General features: G+C 38.6%; 1 protein-coding gene across 2 annotated transcripts in view; it reads right to left on the bottom strand.

Annotated features, from left to right (window-relative positions):
- Window positions 1–21311, bottom strand: part of ALDH1A2 (aldehyde dehydrogenase 1 family member A2) — a 96030-nt gene that overhangs the window by 37155 nt on the left and 37564 nt on the right. For both annotated transcript variants that reach the window (XM_061180268.1, XM_061180269.1), the window contains exons 4-7: window positions 18855–18984; window positions 4574–4635; window positions 2457–2585; window positions 2217–2330 (exon numbers count right to left, since the gene is read on the bottom strand). In XM_061180268.1, the coding sequence (XP_061036251.1) occupies window positions 2217–2330; window positions 2457–2585; window positions 4574–4635; window positions 18855–18984 (435 nt within the window). The remainder of the gene's footprint in view (window positions 1–2216; window positions 2331–2456; window positions 2586–4573; window positions 4636–18854; window positions 18985–21311) is intronic.

The following is a 21311-nucleotide window of genomic DNA, read 5'->3' as shown; positions in this document are numbered from 1 at the left end:
ATACTTCAATAAAGTCTTTTTAAAAGTTTAAAAAACTTTTTGAATGGCAAAACAGAGATTTAAACCCAGGCAGCTTGGAAACAAGCACTTATATTCTTATTGATTCACTATGTCACTTCTTGTCTGGCCTGAAAGATTAAGTCATCATTTCAATATAACTTTCCAATACACGGTACTGGGACTTAAAAAAAAAGTACTCAGTTTTTAAACTGAAATATCCTTGGAAGAAAAAGTTAAATCCCCAGAAATTAATTTATCAAGAAAGCCTAACACGTAAATGATGATATCAGTGATGAACATTATAGGACAAATAAATGAAGAGATTTATATTACGTTCCTAGATGAGAAGTCAATCTTCTAGAGAGAGCACTTATCCCTCAATTTAATATAGACAGGTAATATGACACCAATCAAAATTCCAATGAGAGTTTTGTAGAGGAAGGTAAGATACTTGGAAAACTAATTTGATATTTTATATGAAAGAATGGGAAAGAATAGCCAAAAGGTTTTGAAAAACCAAATAAGAGGGCATCTTGCCTACCATATTACAACACATCTTTTAAAACCTAATGGTACTAGTGAAAATACTGAGGAGTGATGTTACAAAGATGGCAACATAGGTTGTTCCAGACTTTGCTTCCCTTCACGAGAAGCATAACTAACAACTATTAAACAAAACAAGACATCACTGAGAGAATCCTAGAACACAAGGTTAAGCCTGAAGCACTCCCCTGCACCACAGAGACCCAGACAGACTCCATTAGAAGGGTTATGAAGAGCGGCCTACACTGTGACCACATTGCCCCTCCCCCAGGCCACTGCAGCACCATGTGGAGAGATCTCTCCTGACCTTCTGGTTCCTCCAGTGGGAAAAGAGAAGCCAGAATTGTGAGTTAATTTGTGGGAGCCGCTACTCTGATCTCGTACCACAGGGATTGCAGGGGACTCTGCAGAGCTCAAGCACTGGGAATGTGACTGTGACAGTGAAGCGGGTAGGGGCTTGCAGCACACAAATCTTGGCAGACTGAATTCCTACCTGCGGTGACCAAGCAGTAATCCCAACCAGTGGCTTTGCCCATCTGCAGAACCAAACTGGGGGCACACTCTGATCAGGGAACACAGAGGGTTGCAGATCTGCCTGATTCAGCTACTCAAATAAGGACTTTTGCTAGCCCTAGAGCCCAGTTTGCCCTGCCCTGACAAGGAGCTGAATCACGGCACCACCCACTGTAGAGTGTCTTCCGGCCCCATGTGACCAGAAGGGCTGATAACTCCTGAAAGCTGTGTGGCTCAGTAGTGCTTGAGCCAAGAGGCAGGCAAGCAGAGCTGACTGCCCCCAGAGCAAAGCCAGTACAGGACATGGAGTGCTGGCCTGTAGCCTTGTTCAGCTTATACATTACCTATGGCTACTTCGTGCTACAGGGGCAGAGTTAAATAGTTGCAGCAGAGACCATATTGCCGGCAAAGTCTACAATATCTGCCATCTGGCCTTTTACAGAAAAAGTTTGCTGACCTCTACTCTATATCACCCTTTATGGCTCATGGCCATAGTAAGCTGCAAACTGCATCTACAGGATTTGGTGATATAATAAGACCAGAGATTAATTTAGATCTCCAGTTCTTTTTATTTTTTTTTTAAGATTTTTTTGATGTGGACCATTTTTAAAGTCTTTATTGAATTTGTTACAATTCTGCTTCTATTTTATGTCCGCGAGGCATGTGGGATCTCAGCTCCCCGACCAGGGATCAAACCCGCACCCCCTGCATTGGAAGGCGAAGTCTTAACCACTGGACCGCCAGGGAAGTCCCTAGATCTCCAGTTCTTACCTTATGATCTTGATTTAAGAAAGTGTTCAGAATCCCAGCCTCTGGGACACTTTTGTGGGACAGTTTGTTAGTTAGTTTGTTTTTGCCTCTGATATGTGTTCCTTTTATTTCAAAATATAATAATAGGGTTTTGTTTGTTTTTCTGGGACTGGTCTCACACAAATGGCATACAAAAAAACCTCAGAGATCTGTGGCATCAAATAGTCAATGTACACCTTTACTTTGACATTCATCAGTCTTCTAGCTATGATACCGATGCTGCTCGTTGAGACCTTGGGTATTCACTGCTCTTTAGGTGTTCAGCCTATGGGTAACATTTTCAATTTTCTCTTAAACCCTCTACTCATTTGCAGAACTGTTCTTCAAGCTATGGTTTCTCAGGCACCTACCTCAGTAGACCCTGTGAACGCAATCTTGTCTATGCCAACGTGAGAAGCTATTGCTGCCCCGGCCGTTGGCCCGTATCCTGGCAAAATATTGATGACTCCCGGTGGAAAGCCAGCCTAACAAAACAGAATTGGAGGAAACGTGGCTTGTGAAAGCTGATGAAGCACGTTAAATTGGATATGCTCCAGTAGGCCCCAACTGTAAGGAGAGTGGGAGCCACTCCTGAAGTCAGTTTCTCTTACCTCCTTGATGAGGGCTCCCATGTAGAGCGCGCTGAGTGGTGTTTGTTCTGCTGGTTTAATAACTACTGTATTGCCACAGCACAGAGCTGGAGCAATTTTCCAGGCAAACATCAGCAGGGGGAAGTTCCACTGAAAGGCAAAAACTCAAGGTTGATAGATGAAAAATATTCCTCCATTACTTTGTTTTCAAGCTGTGACTTCTCAGATGTCTCAGACTAGTCCTCAACATAAATCTTGTCCCACCAGAGTATAGATGTTTGGATTTTTTAATTACTTCATTAAGAACAGAATAGGATTGACCGTGAAAATCTCTCCTTTTCTCTCTGGTCAGCAAATTACTATTTCCAGCTACCCACAAAAAGAAATCTCATGGTAAAAAGGGAGTCTTTGTTTTGTTTTGGTTTTTCATTGTTGTTACTTTATATGTTTTTAAAATTAGCCTTTGGTTCCAGTAAGTTCTTGTGTATGAAAACTTTTCCTTGCATTTGTGATTTTTATACCAGGATTTCAGAATGGTATGAAAGCTTTTCAGTGTGGAAGAACTAAAAGTCAGTGTATATTTCCAGACAGCACCTTTTTCTTTACCTACATGTATTGTCACAAAACAAATGATTACAAAAAATAAAGTGCATCTACTGATGAGTATGCAAAAGTTTTAGTTTGTCTCCTTGACACTGCAAAAAAAGCTAATGGAGACTAAAAAATATATGTGAGTATCTGAGTCTGCAGCCTAAAATGGTTTAAACTGATTTTAAAAGGATATTAAGCTTGTATTGTTATACGTGCAGGCATGAGCCTCAGTACTATCAGGTGTCGTTGATAATTTCATTAAGAAAGAAAACAAAAATCCTGGTCCCCTGGCTTCAGCCCCGGACCACAGTGTGTTTCTGCCTGAAGCATCTCAGCTGCCATCCTTGAAAGATTCTCACTGGCCCTGGCAAGCTTGCAAAAATATACAAGTGTCTTGCCTTCACCAAACACCCAATTTCTTTTCCCCTTAGTTGTTTATAAACTTGGGAGTACACAGTGATGTTTTAATTCCATCTACAGTATATAAATCTTGGAGTGCAGTAATTGAGCCGAGCTGGCTGACAAGCGGCTCTTGCCCTGTCAGTGAAAGCTGCAGCTCCAAGAGTCTGGGGACGGGCAGGAAAAGCAGGTTTGAGTTCCTGCAATTAAGGTGACAGACCTCAACCCTGCTCTGAGCTGAGTAGGATTTCCCTGGCTGGTTTAGGAGCAGAAGAACTTAAACCAAATCTCTTATCTTCCCTTTTCATTCTCTAATAAATCTCACAGTAACCTAGAGCTTATGGACCACTAAAATAATATATTAATACTTCTCAAAAATCTCTGGTTCCCAAAGCCAAAGATTATCTTGAATTATTCTCCTATATTTTGAGAAGAGAAAACTTCTTGTCTATACTGTAAGAATTTAAATTGAGCCTTCCCTGAAATCCTTGCCAGAACGATTAGCTAGAATCTTCTGTTGGCAGATTCGATGATGTTTTGTATAGTGCCAAGGCTGTGTATGAGACAGAGAGAAAAAAAAAATGTTTAATGTTCCAATCCAAACACTAAGCACTACATCTATTTCCCTGTACAAGACACACAACAGCCCGGCATGGTTTCAATTATGACTGTGACGTTAATTGTACTGCTGTGTCTTCTGTAGAGTCTTCTATCTAGATTCTTGTGAAAAGAAACAGTGGGAAAGAATCGGATTAAAAGACCATATAAAACAATATGCCTGAAAAAATGGTGAGTCACAGTTCTAAAAAATAAACAAGCAAATATAACAAAGTATTAATTTTCCATAAGCAGAATGGACATCCATAACCAAGGGCAGGTTATTAATACACTGGACTTTGCTTTGCTTATTTTAATCATGAGAATTCCATGACTTGAGAACTCAACTCCTGGTAACGAAGCTGAAACCCTATTAACCTGTTCAAATAAGCATTTGCAGGGAGGCTGTTAAAGATATGTCAACAACATGAACTCAGTTTTTTTTTCCCCCAGTAATGGAAAACACACATTGCTGAGGTCCATGTTTTATGTATCTTTAAGAGAACTGGTTCAAATGAAAATAAATACGAGGCGTGAGGAGATACACTCACTGGGATGATCTGTCCACACACTCCAATAGGTTCGTGTCTTGTAAAGGTAAAATAGTCTCCATCTGAAAGAAACGAGCACCGTCACTACCACAGAGTTCAGACTAGAAGAAAAACTGCAGAGGGAGAACTTGGGTGGCAGCAAAAAGCAAAAATAAAGCTGACAAAACTTTTTTTCCATGGTTCCTACTCAACTGTGTATGAAAGCTGGTAGAAGAGCTGTCACTTGGCAAAGGGTTTCTCCAGATACGGTCCCCAGACACCCGAACAGAGTACTGGTAAGAGGCCCTCAAAGGCAAAATAAAAGACAAGTTTATGACACTAGATGCAGTCCTGGGGGTGGAGGGTGGGGCAGGGACGGGGGCAGGCGGGCCAGGGAACTGGAAAATAGTAATATTATATTAAATATTAAAATGATATTTATATATAGAACAGTTGAGTTAAAAACTGAGGTACCTCAAAATTTTAAATAGCTTTCTGAAAGTACTAAAAAAAAGAAACTAAGTAAAATGCTATTGGGTAAATTTAAAATGCTAGGCAACTGGAAAAGGTGAGGTGTAAAAGTAAGATCTATTTCATAACTCAATCCTGGTGTCCAAATGCACTTCCAGGCACTGGGGGAACCCAGGTATGTCTAGGCCTATTTCAAGAAGGCAAAAGTTCACTTCAAAGAAGATTACATCAATAACCCAAAGCCTCCACCCTCACATCAGCCATGGAAATGAGGACAATTTAATAACCTTGTTTTCCCTATAGGAGCAATGGGAAATTGGAATAAATACCCAGGAAATCCAAACCAAATTCTTCTTTAGGAAAGTACCATTATGTTTATCTGAATTATTTTAAGTGGCTAATTGAGATAACCAAAGAATGGCTTGTTTTTTTTTTAGCATAAAGCTTTTCATTTCTGGTATTGGGTCTTTGTTTTTCCCTCAGTTGCCAACGCTTTGGCTGCTTCACTGATACTTGTTTTCTCTCTCAAAAGCCATTCACTAGGGAAAGTGAAGACCCTCAGTTAATACTCAGGAAGAGCATTACTATTAGGGATGGGAATGAAAGTGGGGACAGGAGGAGATGCTAATTCTTCCTAGAATTAACAGCTATCTGTTGCTGGTACATCTTTTCAAAGAACTTTTTCTTCCCACATACATTAGCATCCTTTTATCCCCTCTGTTTTTTAAAAAAAAAAAACAAATGGGGTCATATTATTCACAGTCTTCTATACTTTGGTTTTTCCCACTTTTTTCATATAAATCTAACACATTTTTTAAGCTGCTGAACGTTATTCCACTGGCTCAATAAATAATGGTACCACTGTAAACTGTCCTGAAGGACGACAGAGATTGCTTTCAGTTCAAGCTATTATAAATAATGCTGTAACACTATCATTTTATATATCTCTGTATATCTGTGAAATTTCATGGTCAGAGTGTACATGCATTTCACATTTTGATCAATATTGCCAAATCACTCTTCAGAAAAATTACACAATTCATAATTCCAAAACAACATGTTTTTTTCCCTACCCTTTAACACTGGGGTTTTTCAAACATTTTAATTTTGGTCAACCTGATAGGTAAGAAAATGACAACCTGTTTTGGTTTGTGTTTGATGATATACGGAGTGAATATTTTTTCATGTTTAATGGTCATTTAAAATTTTTTTCTTCAGGTTTATATCCTTTCTCATTTTTCTACTAGGTTATTCTTTTTTAATCATTTAGAGAACTCTGTGTATATTAAGAAAATTAGGCCTTTGTCATGTGTATATGCAAAGTTTTCCCCTAGTCTGCTACTTGTCTCCTAATTTTGTTTCATGTATATTACTTTAAATGGAAGAATTTAGGAAGTAGGTAAGCTCAGCAACTGTAGGAAGGAAATTATTTTAGAATGTATCTCCACTACAACAAAACAAAATAGCCAAAATGTGGAAACTGTCCACAGGATGACAATAAGAAGTCTGAGTAATATTTTAAAAATCAAGTTAACTATCTCAGCTTTGTATGCAGACAATTCAAGAACTTTCATAGATATCTTTTTTTACAATAGTGCAAGTTACCACCATTCTTCAATTTATAAATCTCTGAAAAAGTTTTTTTCTATTAATACGTTTTAATGTTTCACATTTTTTTCCCAGAAGATATAAATGCAATATCCCAGGCTCCTCTTCCTGGGAAGGTTTTTCACGGGGAGCAAAAACACTGATCAATAGGCTAGAGAGTTTCATTTGCAAGGAAATCCTTCTCAAGTAAACTCTGTAATCTGGCTAAGGTGATGGATTCGGGTATTAATCAAAGACCATAGAAAGAGAGTGTAATGTCAAGATGGAGTACAAATGGCCTGAGAAAAAAATGGGAATATGAACTGAAGAACCACACAGGTGTTTATTTTAGCAGCACTAGAATGGTTCAGAGAGAATTCACAGGGCACTTGCACAAGCACAGCATGGTAATTCATAAAGCGTTTCCCCCCCTCTACATTCTAAATGCTGAAGAATTTAGTTGTATTACTTATATAATTTTGAAAGTTACTGAAGAAATGAAAGAGAAGAAAAAATGTAGGAAAATCTTAAAAAGCTGACCTCATAAGGAATTGAACTCGACTCCATAATTGATCCCAAGGGAAACTTGAGTTATGGGGAATGAAAACTTTCTTGGATAAACTGTTCACAGATTTGACAATGGCTGGCACAATGAAAGAAATTGAAGAATCTTCCATCTAAGTTCCTCTAAGCAGTAGATAAATAAAGGGTGTTTTGGTGCTTGAGCTCTTCCCAAAACACCGCTGAGTGAAAGAGATAAAGAAAGGGTCCCAGACCTTGCGCTCAGTCCGTATTCTCATCTGGTTAGTGGAAGAGGATTCTGAACACCCCTAGTCTGAACAGGGTGCCCAGCACACACGAGAACTATACCTCCTACGTGCGCCCTTGGCCAGGGCTGGAGGCACACCTCAGAGGTCCCACACAGCTACTATGACCCTGCTCTGGATCTCACCAAGCTTCTAGGCTAAGGTTACCTAAAGGCCAATCACTCAAGAGCCACCTTCTTAATTTTTGCCATGTTCAAGTATCACTTACCCTATTACTTATAATTTCTTAAATTAACTCATCTTTTAAAAGCTATTTGTCAGCTATTTGTTAGCCTCACCTTAAGGAAAATCTATGAAATAACAGATTTCATGAGCTAGCAATATTTTCTTCTAATATTCTTCAAACCTAACAATTAAAACATGCTTACTGCATTACTGTAAAGAATCGTCTTTAATTTTTATTTTTTATTGAAGTATAGTTGATTTGTGTTTCATGTATACAGCAAAGTGATTCAGTTATAAATATATATATATATTCTTTTTGAGATTCTTTCCCATTATAGGTTATTACAAGATATTGAATATAGTTCCCTGTGCTATACAGTAGATCCTTGTTGTTTGTCTATTTTATATATAGTAGTCTGTATCTGTTAATCCCAAATTCCAAATTTATCCCTCCCCCACCTTTCTCCTTTGGTATGTTTTCTATGTCTGTGTTTTCTATGTCTGTAAGTCTATTTCTGTTTTGTAAATAAGTTCATTTGTATCATTTTTTTAAGATTCTACATATAAGTGATATCATATGATATTTGCCTTTCTCTGTCTGATTTACTTCACTTAGTATGATAATCTCTAGGCCCATCCACGTTGGTGCAAATGACATTCTTTCTTTCTTTATATGGCTGAGTAGTATTCCATTGTGTATATACACACATACACACACGTGTGCGTATGTGTGTATATATGTGTGTGTGTGTGTGTGTGTATATATATATATCACATCTTCTTTATCCATTCATCTGTCGATGGACATTTAGACTGCTTCCACATCTTGGCTATTGTGAATAGTGCTGCTATGAACACTGGGTGATTCTTTTTGAGTTAGAGTTTCCTCCAGACCTATGCCCAGGAGTAGGATTGCTGGATCATATGATAGCTCTATTTTTAGTTTTTTGAGGAACCTCCATACTGTTCTCCACAGTGGCTGCACCAATTTACATTCCCACCAACAGTGTAGGAGGATACCCTTTTCTCCACACCCTCTCCAGCATTTATTGTTTGTAGACTTTTTGATGATGGCCATTCTGACCGGGGTGAGGTGATACCTCATTGTGGTTCTGATTTTCATTTCTATAGAATCATCTTGCAGGCTACCGGTGCCACATGGTATGCCATATTGTGCTTCTCAAATTTAAATGTGTACACAAAGCACCTAGAGTTCTTGTTAAAATGCAGATTATGAATCTGTAAATCTAGGGTGGGACCTAAGAGTCGGCATTTCTATATAAGCTCCCAGATTATGCCAACGCTTCTGATCCACAGACCACACTCCAAGTAGTGAGGTTCAGAGGAACCAAGCAGGTAAAGGGTAGTCCATGTGTACTGTGATGATCTACAGCTGCTGACTTCATTTCTATTTACTTTTTGCCTCTCTGATAACTACTAATTTGCCTGAAAGGAGTTTGAAGTGTAGGAGAATCTAAACAATGTTTTTAACACTTTTAAAATAGGAAGATAAGAACAAAAACATATATACTTCTACAGAATCTTCCAAAATATTTTTACATTCTTGCCTCATTTCATGCTCAAAACAACACTATGGAAAAATTAGGGCAAGTATTATTATTAGAAATTTACAATTAGAGAAAATATGGCACAGAGAGGTTAAGTCTAAAGTGATATCACTGGTTAAGTTGTGGCTCCTGCACTTAAATCTGCATCATCAGACTTCAAATTCACTTCCCTTAGAAACATATTAAAGGCTCTTTTGTGAAAAAGGTGTTGGATTTAGGTGGCTATCACAAACCATAGAATCAGAGTGTAACGTCAAGGAGTGCAAATGGGGGGAAAAAGACAACCCTTTTACGAAGGGTGAAGATGATTCTTTGAGGATGTGGTGTGTGGACAGAGAACTCGCACAGACTCCTGTATCTTAAGTTATAAAGAGAACGCTACAGAGCAACAGTCCTCTCCTCAGGTGGGGGAGTCCAAGGCTGAGCACCTCTCTGCATCTGGGGTGAGTCGACTCCAAGAGGGTGCGGAGTGTTACTTCTCCCTCTCTCTCTTCTATACCTAAGATGATGTATAATGAGTACCGCTCTCTGCCTAGAAGAAAAATTGCAGACCATTTTCCCATCTTTTACATTAATAATGATCTCTAAATATGGCAAGATGATTAAAAAGATTGTTCCCATCATTTCTCTAGCTTTGTGCTATAAAGCACATCAGCCTGACATAGAAAAAATCTCCATCCAAACTCCAATACTCCATTTTAGGCTATGATGATCTTAGGTCTTCTTACCAAATATGAGGCATTACAGAGAGAGTTCAGACTCAGCAAGAAAGGACTGCATGTGATGAAAATACCAAATAAATGTTCTGAATATCACATTCTGAGGCAACAAGTTAGCATACAACTATGGTGGAGAAAACTAAAGAAGTGATGAGACACCAAAACAGAGATACTAATTCACATGTTTAGAACTTATCTCTCAGCCTCTTTTCCATTTCACTCAAGTAAAAAATACTGTTCTTAAAAGGAGTTTATTTTAAGACACACCCAGAGACAACTTCTCTTATGTGTTTTCATACCTGAATGTTATACACCTTTATGAAGAATATAAAAATCTTACAATTAAAAACTCTATTTTACCATGAATTTGGTTGAACTATGGATCAAACTTTACTGAGTATGTATAGATTGAGTCATTTCTAGAATTAAACTAAGAAGAGTCTTTGTCTCTAGAGATGAGTAATAGAAAAACCTCTTCCACATTTGTGAATGTTGAGGCACTCTTCTATGTTCTTTGATGGGGGCTCATCAAATTACACAAGCAATATAACAATTACTTAGTTATTTAGAACAATTTAAATATTTGGATTATTCCTTCAGGGTAAACATTACTTCTTAAAGCAGATTTTATAGTTGTTTGAAAAAAAATTTTGACAGAATTATTATTCTCATAAGAATATCTAGCATTGACACAATCTACACATAAACTAGACAGAGTATGATTAGGTAATACCTATGGTCAATGAAATCAGAAGAATCTGAAATGTGCCAGAAATTGAGAAGAAATTTATCAAATATGGACCCCAAGAAATGGCTCCCAGGAATGCAAGGATTCTTCAATATACGCAAATCAATCAATGTGATACACCATATTAACAAATTGAAGGATACCATATGATCATCTCAATAGATGCAGAGAAAGCTTTCAACAAAATTCAACACCCATTTATGATAAAAACCCTCCAGAAAGTAGGCATAGAGGGAACTTACCTCAACATAATAAAGGCCATATATGACAAACCCACAGCCAGCATCGTTCGCAGTGGTGAAACACTGAAACCCTTTCCACTAAGATCAGGAACAAGACAAGGTTGTCCACTCTCACCATTATTATTCAACATAGTTTTGGATGTTTTAGCCACAGCAATCAGAGAAGAAAAAGAAATAAAAGGAATCCAAATCGGAAAAGAAGAAGTAAAGCTGTCACTGTTTGCAGATGACATGATAATATACATAGAGAATCCTAAAGATGCTACCAGAAAACTACTAGAGCTAATCAATGAATTTGGTTAAGTAGCAGGATACAAAATTAATGCACAGAAATCTCTGGCATTCCTATACACTAATGATGAAAAATCTGAAAGAGAAATTAAGGAAACACTCCCATTTACCATTGCAACAAAAAGAATAAAATACCTAGGAATAAATCTACCTAAGGAGACAAAAGACCTGTATGCAGAAAACTATTAGACACTGATGAAAGAAATTAAAGATGATACAAACAGATGGAGAGACATATCATGTTCTTGGATTGAAAGAATCAACATTGTGAAAATGACTATACTACCCAAAGCAATCTACAGATTCAATGCAATCCCTATCAAACTACCAATGGCATTTTTCACAGAACTAGAACAAAAAAATTCACAATTTGTATAGAAACACAAAAGACCCCGAATAGCCAAAGCAATCTTGAGAAAGAAAAACAGAGTTGGAGGAATCAGGCTCCTGGACTTCAGACTATACTACAAAGCTACAGTAATCAAGACAGTACGGTACTGGCACAAAAACAGAAATAAAGATCAATGGAACAGGATAGAAAGCCAAGAGATAAGCCCACACACATATGGTCATCTTATTTTTGATAAAGGAGGCAAGAATATACAATGGAGAAAAGACAGCCTCTTCAATAAGTGGTGCTGGGAAAACTGGATAGCTACAGGTAAAAGAATGAAATTAGAACACTCCCTAACACCATACACAAAAATAAACTCAAAATGGATTAAAGACCTAAATGTAAGGCCAGACACTATAAAATTCTTAGAGGAAAACACAGGCAGAACATTCTATGACATACATCACAGCAAGATCCTTTTTGACCCACCTCCTAGAGAAATGGAAATAAAAACAAAAATAAACAAATGGGACCTAATGAAACTTAAAAGCTTTTGCACAGCAAAGGAAACCATAATCAAGAGGAAAAGAAAGCCCTCAGAATGGGAGAAAATATTTGCAAACGAAGCAACTGACAAAGGATTAACCTCCAAAATATACAAGCAGCTCATTCAGCTCAATATCAGAAAAACAAACAACCCAATCCAAAAATGGGCAGAATACCTAAATAGACATTTCTCCAAAGAAGATATACAGATTGCCAACAAACACATGAAAGGATGCTCAACATCACTAATCATTAGAGAAATGAAAATCAAAACTACAGTAAGGTATCACCTCACACCAGTCAGAATGACCATCATCAAAAAGTCTACAAACAATAAATGCTGGAGAGGGTGTGGAGAAAAGGGAACACTCTTGCACTGTTGGTGGGAATGTAAATTGATACAGTCACTATGGAGAACAGTATGGAGGTTCCTTAAAAAACTAAAAATAGAACTACCATATGACCCAGCCATCCCACTACTGGGCATATACCCTGAGAAAACCATAACTCAAAAAGAGTCATGTACCACAATGTTCATTGAAGCTCTATTTACAGTAGCGAGGACATGGAAGCAACCTAAGTGTCCATCGACAGACAAATGGATAAAGAAGATGTGGCACATATATACAATGGAATATTACTCAGCCATAAAAAGAAATGAAATTGAGTTATGTGTAGTGAGGTGGATGGACCTACAGTCTGTCATACAGAGTGAAGTAACCATATGCTAACACATATATATGGAATCTAAAAAAAAAAAAAGGTTCTGAAGAACCTGGGGGCAGGACAGGAATAAAGACACAGATGTAGAGAATGGACTTGAGGACACGGGGAGGGGGAAGGGTAAGCTGGGACGAAGTGAGGGAGCGGCATGGACATATATACACTACCAAATATAAAATAGATAGCTAGTGGGAAGCAGCCACATAGCACAGGGAGATCAGCTCGGTGCTTTGTGACCACCTAGAGGGGTGGGACAGGAGGGGTAGGAGGGAGATGCAAGAGGGAGGAGAGATGGGGATATATGTATATGTACAGCTGATTCACTTTGTTATACAGCAGAAACTAACACACCATTGTAAAGCAATTATACTCCAATAAAGATGTTAAAAAAAAAAAAAAGAAATGGCTCCCAACTACAATATGAAGAGTATTTCAAGAATTGCTACAAATCTTATATATCCAGTAACACTAAAAATGAGTTTACTTAACAGCATCAAAATTTGTAACACAATTCAACGAACGGATGGCCATCTTCTAATCTCTAATTTGTGTACAGAATTACCTTTCAAGGAGCTAGTAACCCTTTTGGTGACCCCAGTATTAAACAATTAGACCAACTACATTGAACTAGTTCATTTTGTCCTCTAGCAGATTCCTATGTATTCTGAGACTGAACAGACCTCACTGAACATTTTACAGGTATAAGGATAAACTCTATAAATGCTTATACAGACACTGGAGATGACATTAGCATACAGTGGTGCTAACATTATTTCTCCCAAGAGGCTGCTGGTAGCATCTCCGAAGTTAAACTACATGCTCCTGAGTCGGTTATGAAGATATCTTAGCTCTACTACTACTCCATTACGTCATCTTGGAAAGTTACTTTACTTCTCCGGACCTCAGTTTCTCTGTCTGAAAAATGAGGAGACTGGCCTTAGTGATCCCTGAGTTCTTCTTCAGCCTTAACCTCTCACAGAGGTTACATGTGAAGCAGACTTTGCAATCTCCTGTCACCACCAATTCAGGTAACTACCTACCCTGGGTTCTTAGGTGGGCAGAGCAAATAGCTCCTCCTTCTCATTCTGAGTGAACAGTAAGATCTCACCATGTGGGTTCTCTGCTGACAACGCTAAATTAGATCGAGCTGTTAAAGGCAAAACCTTAGGATATGAGTCAATTTCTGCACATTTTTAGCCTATTTCGTTCAACAGGTAAAACTGAAAGGAGGTGAAGTAGATAAATAATTACAGATGGCCTGAGTAGCTTTTTAAACTTTTCTATATGCTAATGTATCATAAGGTCATTTTTATGTCAGAATTCAGCTTAAAGCATGGACTACATTTTCTCTGCTTACATATCACAAAATAAATAAAATCAATACTGTTAAAGAGAAAAATCATAAGTAATGTAAATCAATTATCCTCTATTTTTCCTTCAGTGAACTAAAAACGATCTTTGTTCCTTCCCCCATCACAAGGAGTTTGTGGCCATGAGAGGTTAAAAATAATACAGGTTAAAAATAATCAAAATGGGGATAAAACTACTTCCCCTGGAGGGCTTCTATGAGATTAGAGATATTGTAATGGGCACAAAGAAAGTGTACAATAAATCATTATAATGGTTATTATTTATCATCATAATTAGCAGATGTTATAGCAGAAGGGTCAAAGCATAGGATTTATGGTCAGAAAGAATGGCTCCATTGAGTACCATAGCAGGAAATAATAGACAATGTTGTAAAGGGAAGAACATCAAGACCCTGAATCAAACTAATACCACATGATTCTGTGATAACATCCAACTGTGGGCCTTGAGGGGGATGTGACAGAAAGGGATGGGAGAATCTTTCAATTCAGAGGGAGAAACAGCTGTCCAGTGGATGGCTCAAAAGTGGTCATGCCATAACCCTTTTCTCCTCCTCCCAAATATTCTAGAGGGAGGCTACCCTTCAGGGGGAGGGGAAAAAGTACATACTCGCTCTCTCCAACTGATTATCCATTATGTAATCAAAATCTCTTTCTAAAACACAATTCCGATCAATGCATTCATTTACTTAAAATAATTCAGTGACTCACCATTACTGTGGAATAAAACTTGCAGCACGGTTTCCCCAGGCCCAGAGCCCCTCTGTCTTCTAAATCTGGCTATACTTTCAGATCCACTAGCACACTGTACTCTCCTCCCTCCATACTTCGCACAGGTTATTATCACTGCTGGTGATGGCCCTATCTCCATCTTTACTTACCTGCCCTTGTACAGGCATCACCTTGTACATTCCACTTCCTTCTCCAGGAAGCCTTAATACTGGGTGAGATGCCTTTCCTACGGAGTACCATTGTACTTTGTACTTCCATATGTGAATAAGCCACTCTGTATTGCACTTGGCTGTCTACTTGTTTGTTTTCTTTACTATTTCTACGGACATCTTAGTTGTTCACCTTTGTAACTCCAGTGCTTAACACAGGTGCTCAAAAAAAAATCTGCTGAATGAATGAATGTATGAAGGAATGAGGGGATGCCTGAGAGACAGGTTGAAGCCTGGTAGAGCAGGTGAAGGAAGAGCTCTTCCCATTACGAGGCAGAATGCCCAGCCTTCCTAAATGGGAAGGAGTCCAAGAGACAATAGCATAATTCTTCCCACTCTTTCTGGTTCTTATCCTTTAGTGTCAGGGATACTAAGCTAGATGAACCATGGAGTAAGATTCAATGTAACAAAGCAGCCTTATATTAAAAAAAAACTTTCAGGTTTATTTTTATGGGTGACCAGGCAGAACTGTGCTTTCCGTCCTTGTATTTCTCCTAGGAGCAATGGTTCAGTATTTACTAACTCAGTGTCCACGCCAACTTTATAGAACATAACTATCATGAATAATGAGAATCAACTGGATGTTAATCTAAAAATTGGAAGAGGGTGACTGGCTTCTTCCTTTTCCTGCCCTGCTGTACACGTCTCCACAAGAGGGTCTACGATGGCTTAGGCAGAAAGAGACTTGGGTTTAAATCTCAGGCCTGCCACTTACTCACATGTGACCTTGTTCAAGACACTAAACCCTCGCTGTCTCATTTTCTCACCTGCAAAATGGGTACAATACCTTTTAAAATCTGACCTGTTTCACAGGATCATACACAGAATCACATAGATCCTGTATGTGAAAGAAACTTTTACATGCTCAAGTGCTTTGCAAACATAAAGTACATTATCCCTTTATATTATAATTTCAAACAAAATTAGGGTGTTTCACAGGAAATGTATGTAACACAATAAAGACCTCATGGTTAAAGGCTAACGGCTTTCCTACATTCCAGATTTCATTGAAAAAAGCCAAGAACACAGAGACAAAAATCAAGCTGATGTTAAATTATAAAGTTACAGATGACAAATAAAACACAAATGGATTGATTGAACAAATTTGAGAATAAATAAGTAAATAATAATGACGCTCCCTTCTCCTGATCTTCCACTATCACCCTTCTGGCTTAGCCAACTAGATTCCCTAAGCACTGAACTAGCCAAAGGGGTTGTGAGATGAATTCTCAGGAGCCTACAGGCATGTCCAAATGTACCTAAAAATGGAACAGAAAGGAAAGCGGCCAAGTTCACGTTTGCCGTCATCCTTCCTTTCAACTGCTTGAGGCACCACAGCAAAAAGGTCTTACATCCCAGACCCCCAGCTTCCTAGGAGCTCTGCTTAATGACCTGAATCCCTGGAGAGCCCCTCATCCTGGTTCCCCTCTAAACGCACTTAAGGAAAAACTGGGGAAACAAAAATTACTTGGCATTTAAGGGAATTCCTCACTTTTTTTTCCTTCACAGGCTGGACACCAGTTTATGAGTAAAGGTGGGAGAGACTACTGTGAAAGACTTTTCTAAGCCCTGTATTTCTAACTCAGAATCCCCAAAGAGCATCAGATGAAAAGTGAGACTTATAGACCAACCACCTCTACTGCCAGATAAAGTTACAGTAAAGTATCAAACATTATCAGGAACTCCAATAAATCTTTATCTAATCAATCAAGGTCTTTTTTCCTAAGGAGGCAAAAGAAAACCAAGATATCGTTAGGTCAAATACCAGGTCAAATGTGTACAGCCTTCTGTTTCACCTTATTTCTAAGATATTTCTAAATCATTTGAAAAGATGTTTAAATGCCTGAAACATATTTGTTGTCTTAGTGAAGTGGCAGGTGGGGTGGGGTGCCAAACACCAGGGCCTTTGATCCTGATAATTTCCTTTCTGCACCGAAGCAGAAGAGGTCAACCTGAAAAGGCTGGCGCATGACCTGCTCTTGACAAAGGTTTTCGTTCCCAGGCCCTCCCACAGGTATGCTTACGCCAGACAACGACTCTGCCTCACGTAGGCCATTCCTCGATCCTACAAATGAGGCCAGAGAACAGTGGTCTGTAATATCCCAGAGCCAGGAGTGAAGTAAGATTCTGACATTCCTTAAGAACAGTCTTCTCCGTCCTTCTGAGTCTGCTGAACGTGGGAAACTTCTGGATGGCAGGGAAGAGACCCTATAACCAGAAACGCATTTTCTAAAGACTAACATTCCACATGTCACCATCATTCACGGAGGTAATTTTAAAATAGTCCTTTGAAGCCTCATCTCTGTCCCTTCTCCCTTCTCACTGTGACTTCTTCTCTTCTTGCTAAATGAGGCATCGCAGTGGCCACATGGTTGGTGCTGGTCTCTGTATCGTCTCCTCACTACGCAAGGCAGAGAACTCAGCAGCATAGGCATCACCTGGCAGCTTGTTAGGAATACAGAATCTCAGGCCCCATCCTAGACCTGCACTTGAAGAAGATTCCAGGTGATACATATGCACATTCAAGTTTGAGAAGCACTGCTCTAAGCCAGCTACACTATCATCCAATCATCCCCTTTTCTGGTAAACCAATCCTACTCAGCCTAGGAAGGCCCAAACTGAGCACTCCAAAGTTCCCAGCATCACTTTCCACTCTTCCTAGTATGCACATGGGAAGCAGGCTGTTTTCCAGAGAACACGGGTAGAGTACCTGGCATGTTACTTAGCAGCATCCAGAAGCCACTCAAAAACATGTATTTTCTTTCTTTATATGTATTCACCACTGCCAATATCGTCATATCTCTTCCAGTTGGTCCCTTTCCTGTCGTGATATCTCTTCTACCCAGTATCTAAAATGGATCCTCTAGTGAAGTGATTCACCAGGCTCTAATGTCAAAGTTTCACCTCTACAATTTATTTGCTGGGTGAATCAGGAAAACTAACCTTTCTAGGCCTCAGTTTTCTCCTCTGTCGAGGAGGATGTTAATAACAGTGCCTTCCCCTTGGGGCTGCTGTGAAAGCATTTCATTTGATATTAGCTACAGCTAGTATTCATGCTCAGACCGAGACCTTTCCCCCAACTTAGTTTGGATACTTTCCCTTTCCCTTAAAGGGCTACAGCACTGACAGGCCAAGCCACACGACTTAGCACCTAACTGTAACTCTCCTGTAGAGATCTTTGTTTTGTGTTACTGGTTTTGTCTCCAAACCTGGATCTTAAAAAAAAAGTGTCAGGATGGTGGTTGTTTTTACAGACTGTGAAAGTAATTTACAGGAAATACAGAAAATACAGAAAAATATGAAAAAGAAATAATAAATAATCCATAATCTCACCACTAAGAAAAAACAACTGTTAACATTTTAGAGGATTTCCTTCCAAACAAGATCTTATGTTTCAGGAGAGCAAGGGCCAAGTCTTAATCTTCTCAGAATTTTCCCTGGCTTCCCCACACCTAGCGCCTCTCCACACTCCCAGCACCTAACCTACCACAGTGCTAAGCACTTTGCAGCTGACAAACACACGCCTGTTCCTTAGCTGAGAGACGTACTGATGTGGCTTGCCCCTACACCTGTGTGTGGACTGTCTGCATACTGAAATAAGGATACTGTCAGAATTAGTGACACAATCTGTTTAGTTCTTTGTTCGGTTCAAGCTGCTGTAAAAGTGTGCTCAGATCTGTACTCCATGTGACTGCTGTTTGTGTTTGGTGGTGAAAGTGTGTTTCTGGTGAAGCCTCATGTTTCCCCTTTCAACGTACTCAGATTACACATACCTACAGGAATGGTCATCCCGTGAATTTTATCAGCCCAGCCTGCGTAATACCGAAGGGTTTTGATGACTCCTTGCAAATCGACATAAAAAGCTTGCAGGAACGGTTTGCCACCATTCAGGGATTCCATGGTCTGTAGGAAAAGAAATGGAGAGAACTTTCCAATGATACACTAAGTAACTTCTACAGCAGAAGAAAAAAGGAATAGAGAGAATACAAATGAATCTGAACAATGATGCATACCTGGTCAACTCTGATTTCTCAAATGAAAAGATTTTTAGTACCGCCTGTTTAGTTTAGTTTCCAGTAAAAACCACAATGAACTTATATGTGTGTGTTCTTGTGCCTGTGTGTTTCCAGTAACCACTATCCCAATATATAAACACAACTGGTGATAAAGAAGTGTTCTGCTTGTCAAACCAGCTTCTGTTGTATTAATGATCAGAGCTGCGTGGGGATTTTTCAGAGTCTACACCAGTATTCTGAATCCAAAAAGAGGAGCAGGGACATGGGCTTTTATGCAGTTGATGAGACTATAAAACGTTCTCCACACTGCCAAGACCCCTGCTGAGAAATGGAATAGCCACGGTGCACAGCGAGTTTATTTATTACCACCAAATAAACAAGATCTCCTCTAGGGAAGCTCGTACTATAACAACTTGAGGGCTGTTTTTTCATAAATATTTATGTTAATAACCATTATCTATTAAGAGTGAAGTATCTGGTCCATTTAATAAAAATAGAGTTAGAGTTATTAAGCAGTTTTAGATGATAAATGTTATTATTTTAATGACACAGTCCTAAATAGGGTAAATCTGTAATATAAAGAATTACAAATGAACACAATGAAATGAGAAGAGTATTTTGACTTGAGAAATAGTAAAGGTGTTACATATTTAACAAATAAAATTTAAAAAACATGTTTGTAATCTCATGTCCTTCTCTTCAAGGACATTTTACAACACATACTGGTACGAAAATTATTTGAGTGCTGACAAAACTAAAATTGAAATATTCTCCATTCAATGACATGAAAATATTATTTACAGTGCAATTTTTCCACTTACCATGTGTATAAGATGGAACGCATTTTAAATATCACGTGACCTATTCACTGTATATTGGGCTCACCTTTATTAAAGGAAATCAAGTTATTTCCCAGTTCTTTTTAGAATATTTATATGTCTGTGAGATGAGCATTACATTCTCCACACAGCAGGCATAGAGCCAAGGTCTTGACAGCATAGACTGAAGTAGAGTCAATAACCAGAATCTGGGCCACCTAAATGGTCCATCCCTATGAGCTGTTGACACCAGCTAAACTTACCTGAGAGTTGCCAGCCCTACGTTTATTTTCAATTGTGTTTACCTGGGTGCAGTATTAACTTCAGTATTCTGGTCAGGAGCTCCCCCTATATTCGAGAGGCTACCTCTTAACAAAACTCACTCCTCTCATGCCTTGGGAGTGTTTAAAAGTAGAAATCACATTTAAGTGTGATGGGAAAAAGGACCTGACCACAGTGAGACATATGTCAGAAACAGGATGGCATATGAATTTTATGACATGAAAATATAACTGCAGAAATGAACTACATCATCATCTAGTAAGTACTGCTAATCTAATGTTATAAATATTATATGGATTTAACTCAATTAAACAGACACTTATAGACCATCAATGTGCCCCCATTCACCATTTATGCTAGGATTACAAAAAATGGAGTAAAATATAATTTTCACTCTCAAAGAAATCATAATCCAGTAAAGAGACAGCATATAGACCAGCATTCCCCCAAGGTACTCCAAAGAATTCTGTTTTGTACGATATTGACAGGTCAGCCAGAAAAATAGTGTTGAGGCTCCAACAGGTTTGAGAAACACTGAGTAGGGCTTGTCAGAGTCTTTAATATGCTAAGTGTCTTATGAATCTCCATGGAACACCTTTTCCCAATATATATAAACACCTCATTGGAAACAGTATTCCTTGAAGTACCAAACTAGAAAATATTTTTATAGATCAATAAATGTTATATGTAGCAAGAGTTCTAAACCATCTCCATAAAGGATTCACTTTTGTTTCCACACTATGAACAGACCCATGAAAGGGATGGTAGGAGGGAGAGGCATGGTAGAAATGACACTGAGGAAGGGTACTAATGCTTCCCTCTCCCAGAGCGAACCCAACAGTGATCTGATTTCCCAAACAAAGGGTAGAATATAGTATTCATGGCTTTAATGCCCTGACTCAACGAGGATGCCCTAAATATTAAATGATCAACTATGGGTCATGCAGGTGGAGATCCCTGCAAGACAGGTATACTGCACAGGCATTCCTAAATGGTTCCAATTTCCAAAAAAGTTGGTATTCTCTAAGGAACTGACTTTTATTTTTAAAATAGCAACAACAACAATAACAACAATAAACCACTAGGAGAGGGGACATTCCTTATGTGAGAAAAT

The sequence above is a fragment of the Eubalaena glacialis genome, chromosome 2, assembly GCF_028564815.1.
Source record: "Eubalaena glacialis isolate mEubGla1 chromosome 2, mEubGla1.1.hap2.+ XY, whole genome shotgun sequence".
Classification (NCBI taxonomy): Eukaryota; Metazoa; Chordata; class Mammalia; order Artiodactyla; family Balaenidae; genus Eubalaena; species Eubalaena glacialis.
Note: the sequence above shows the minus strand (reverse complement) of the source record. Positions and strands in the feature narration are given on the sequence as shown.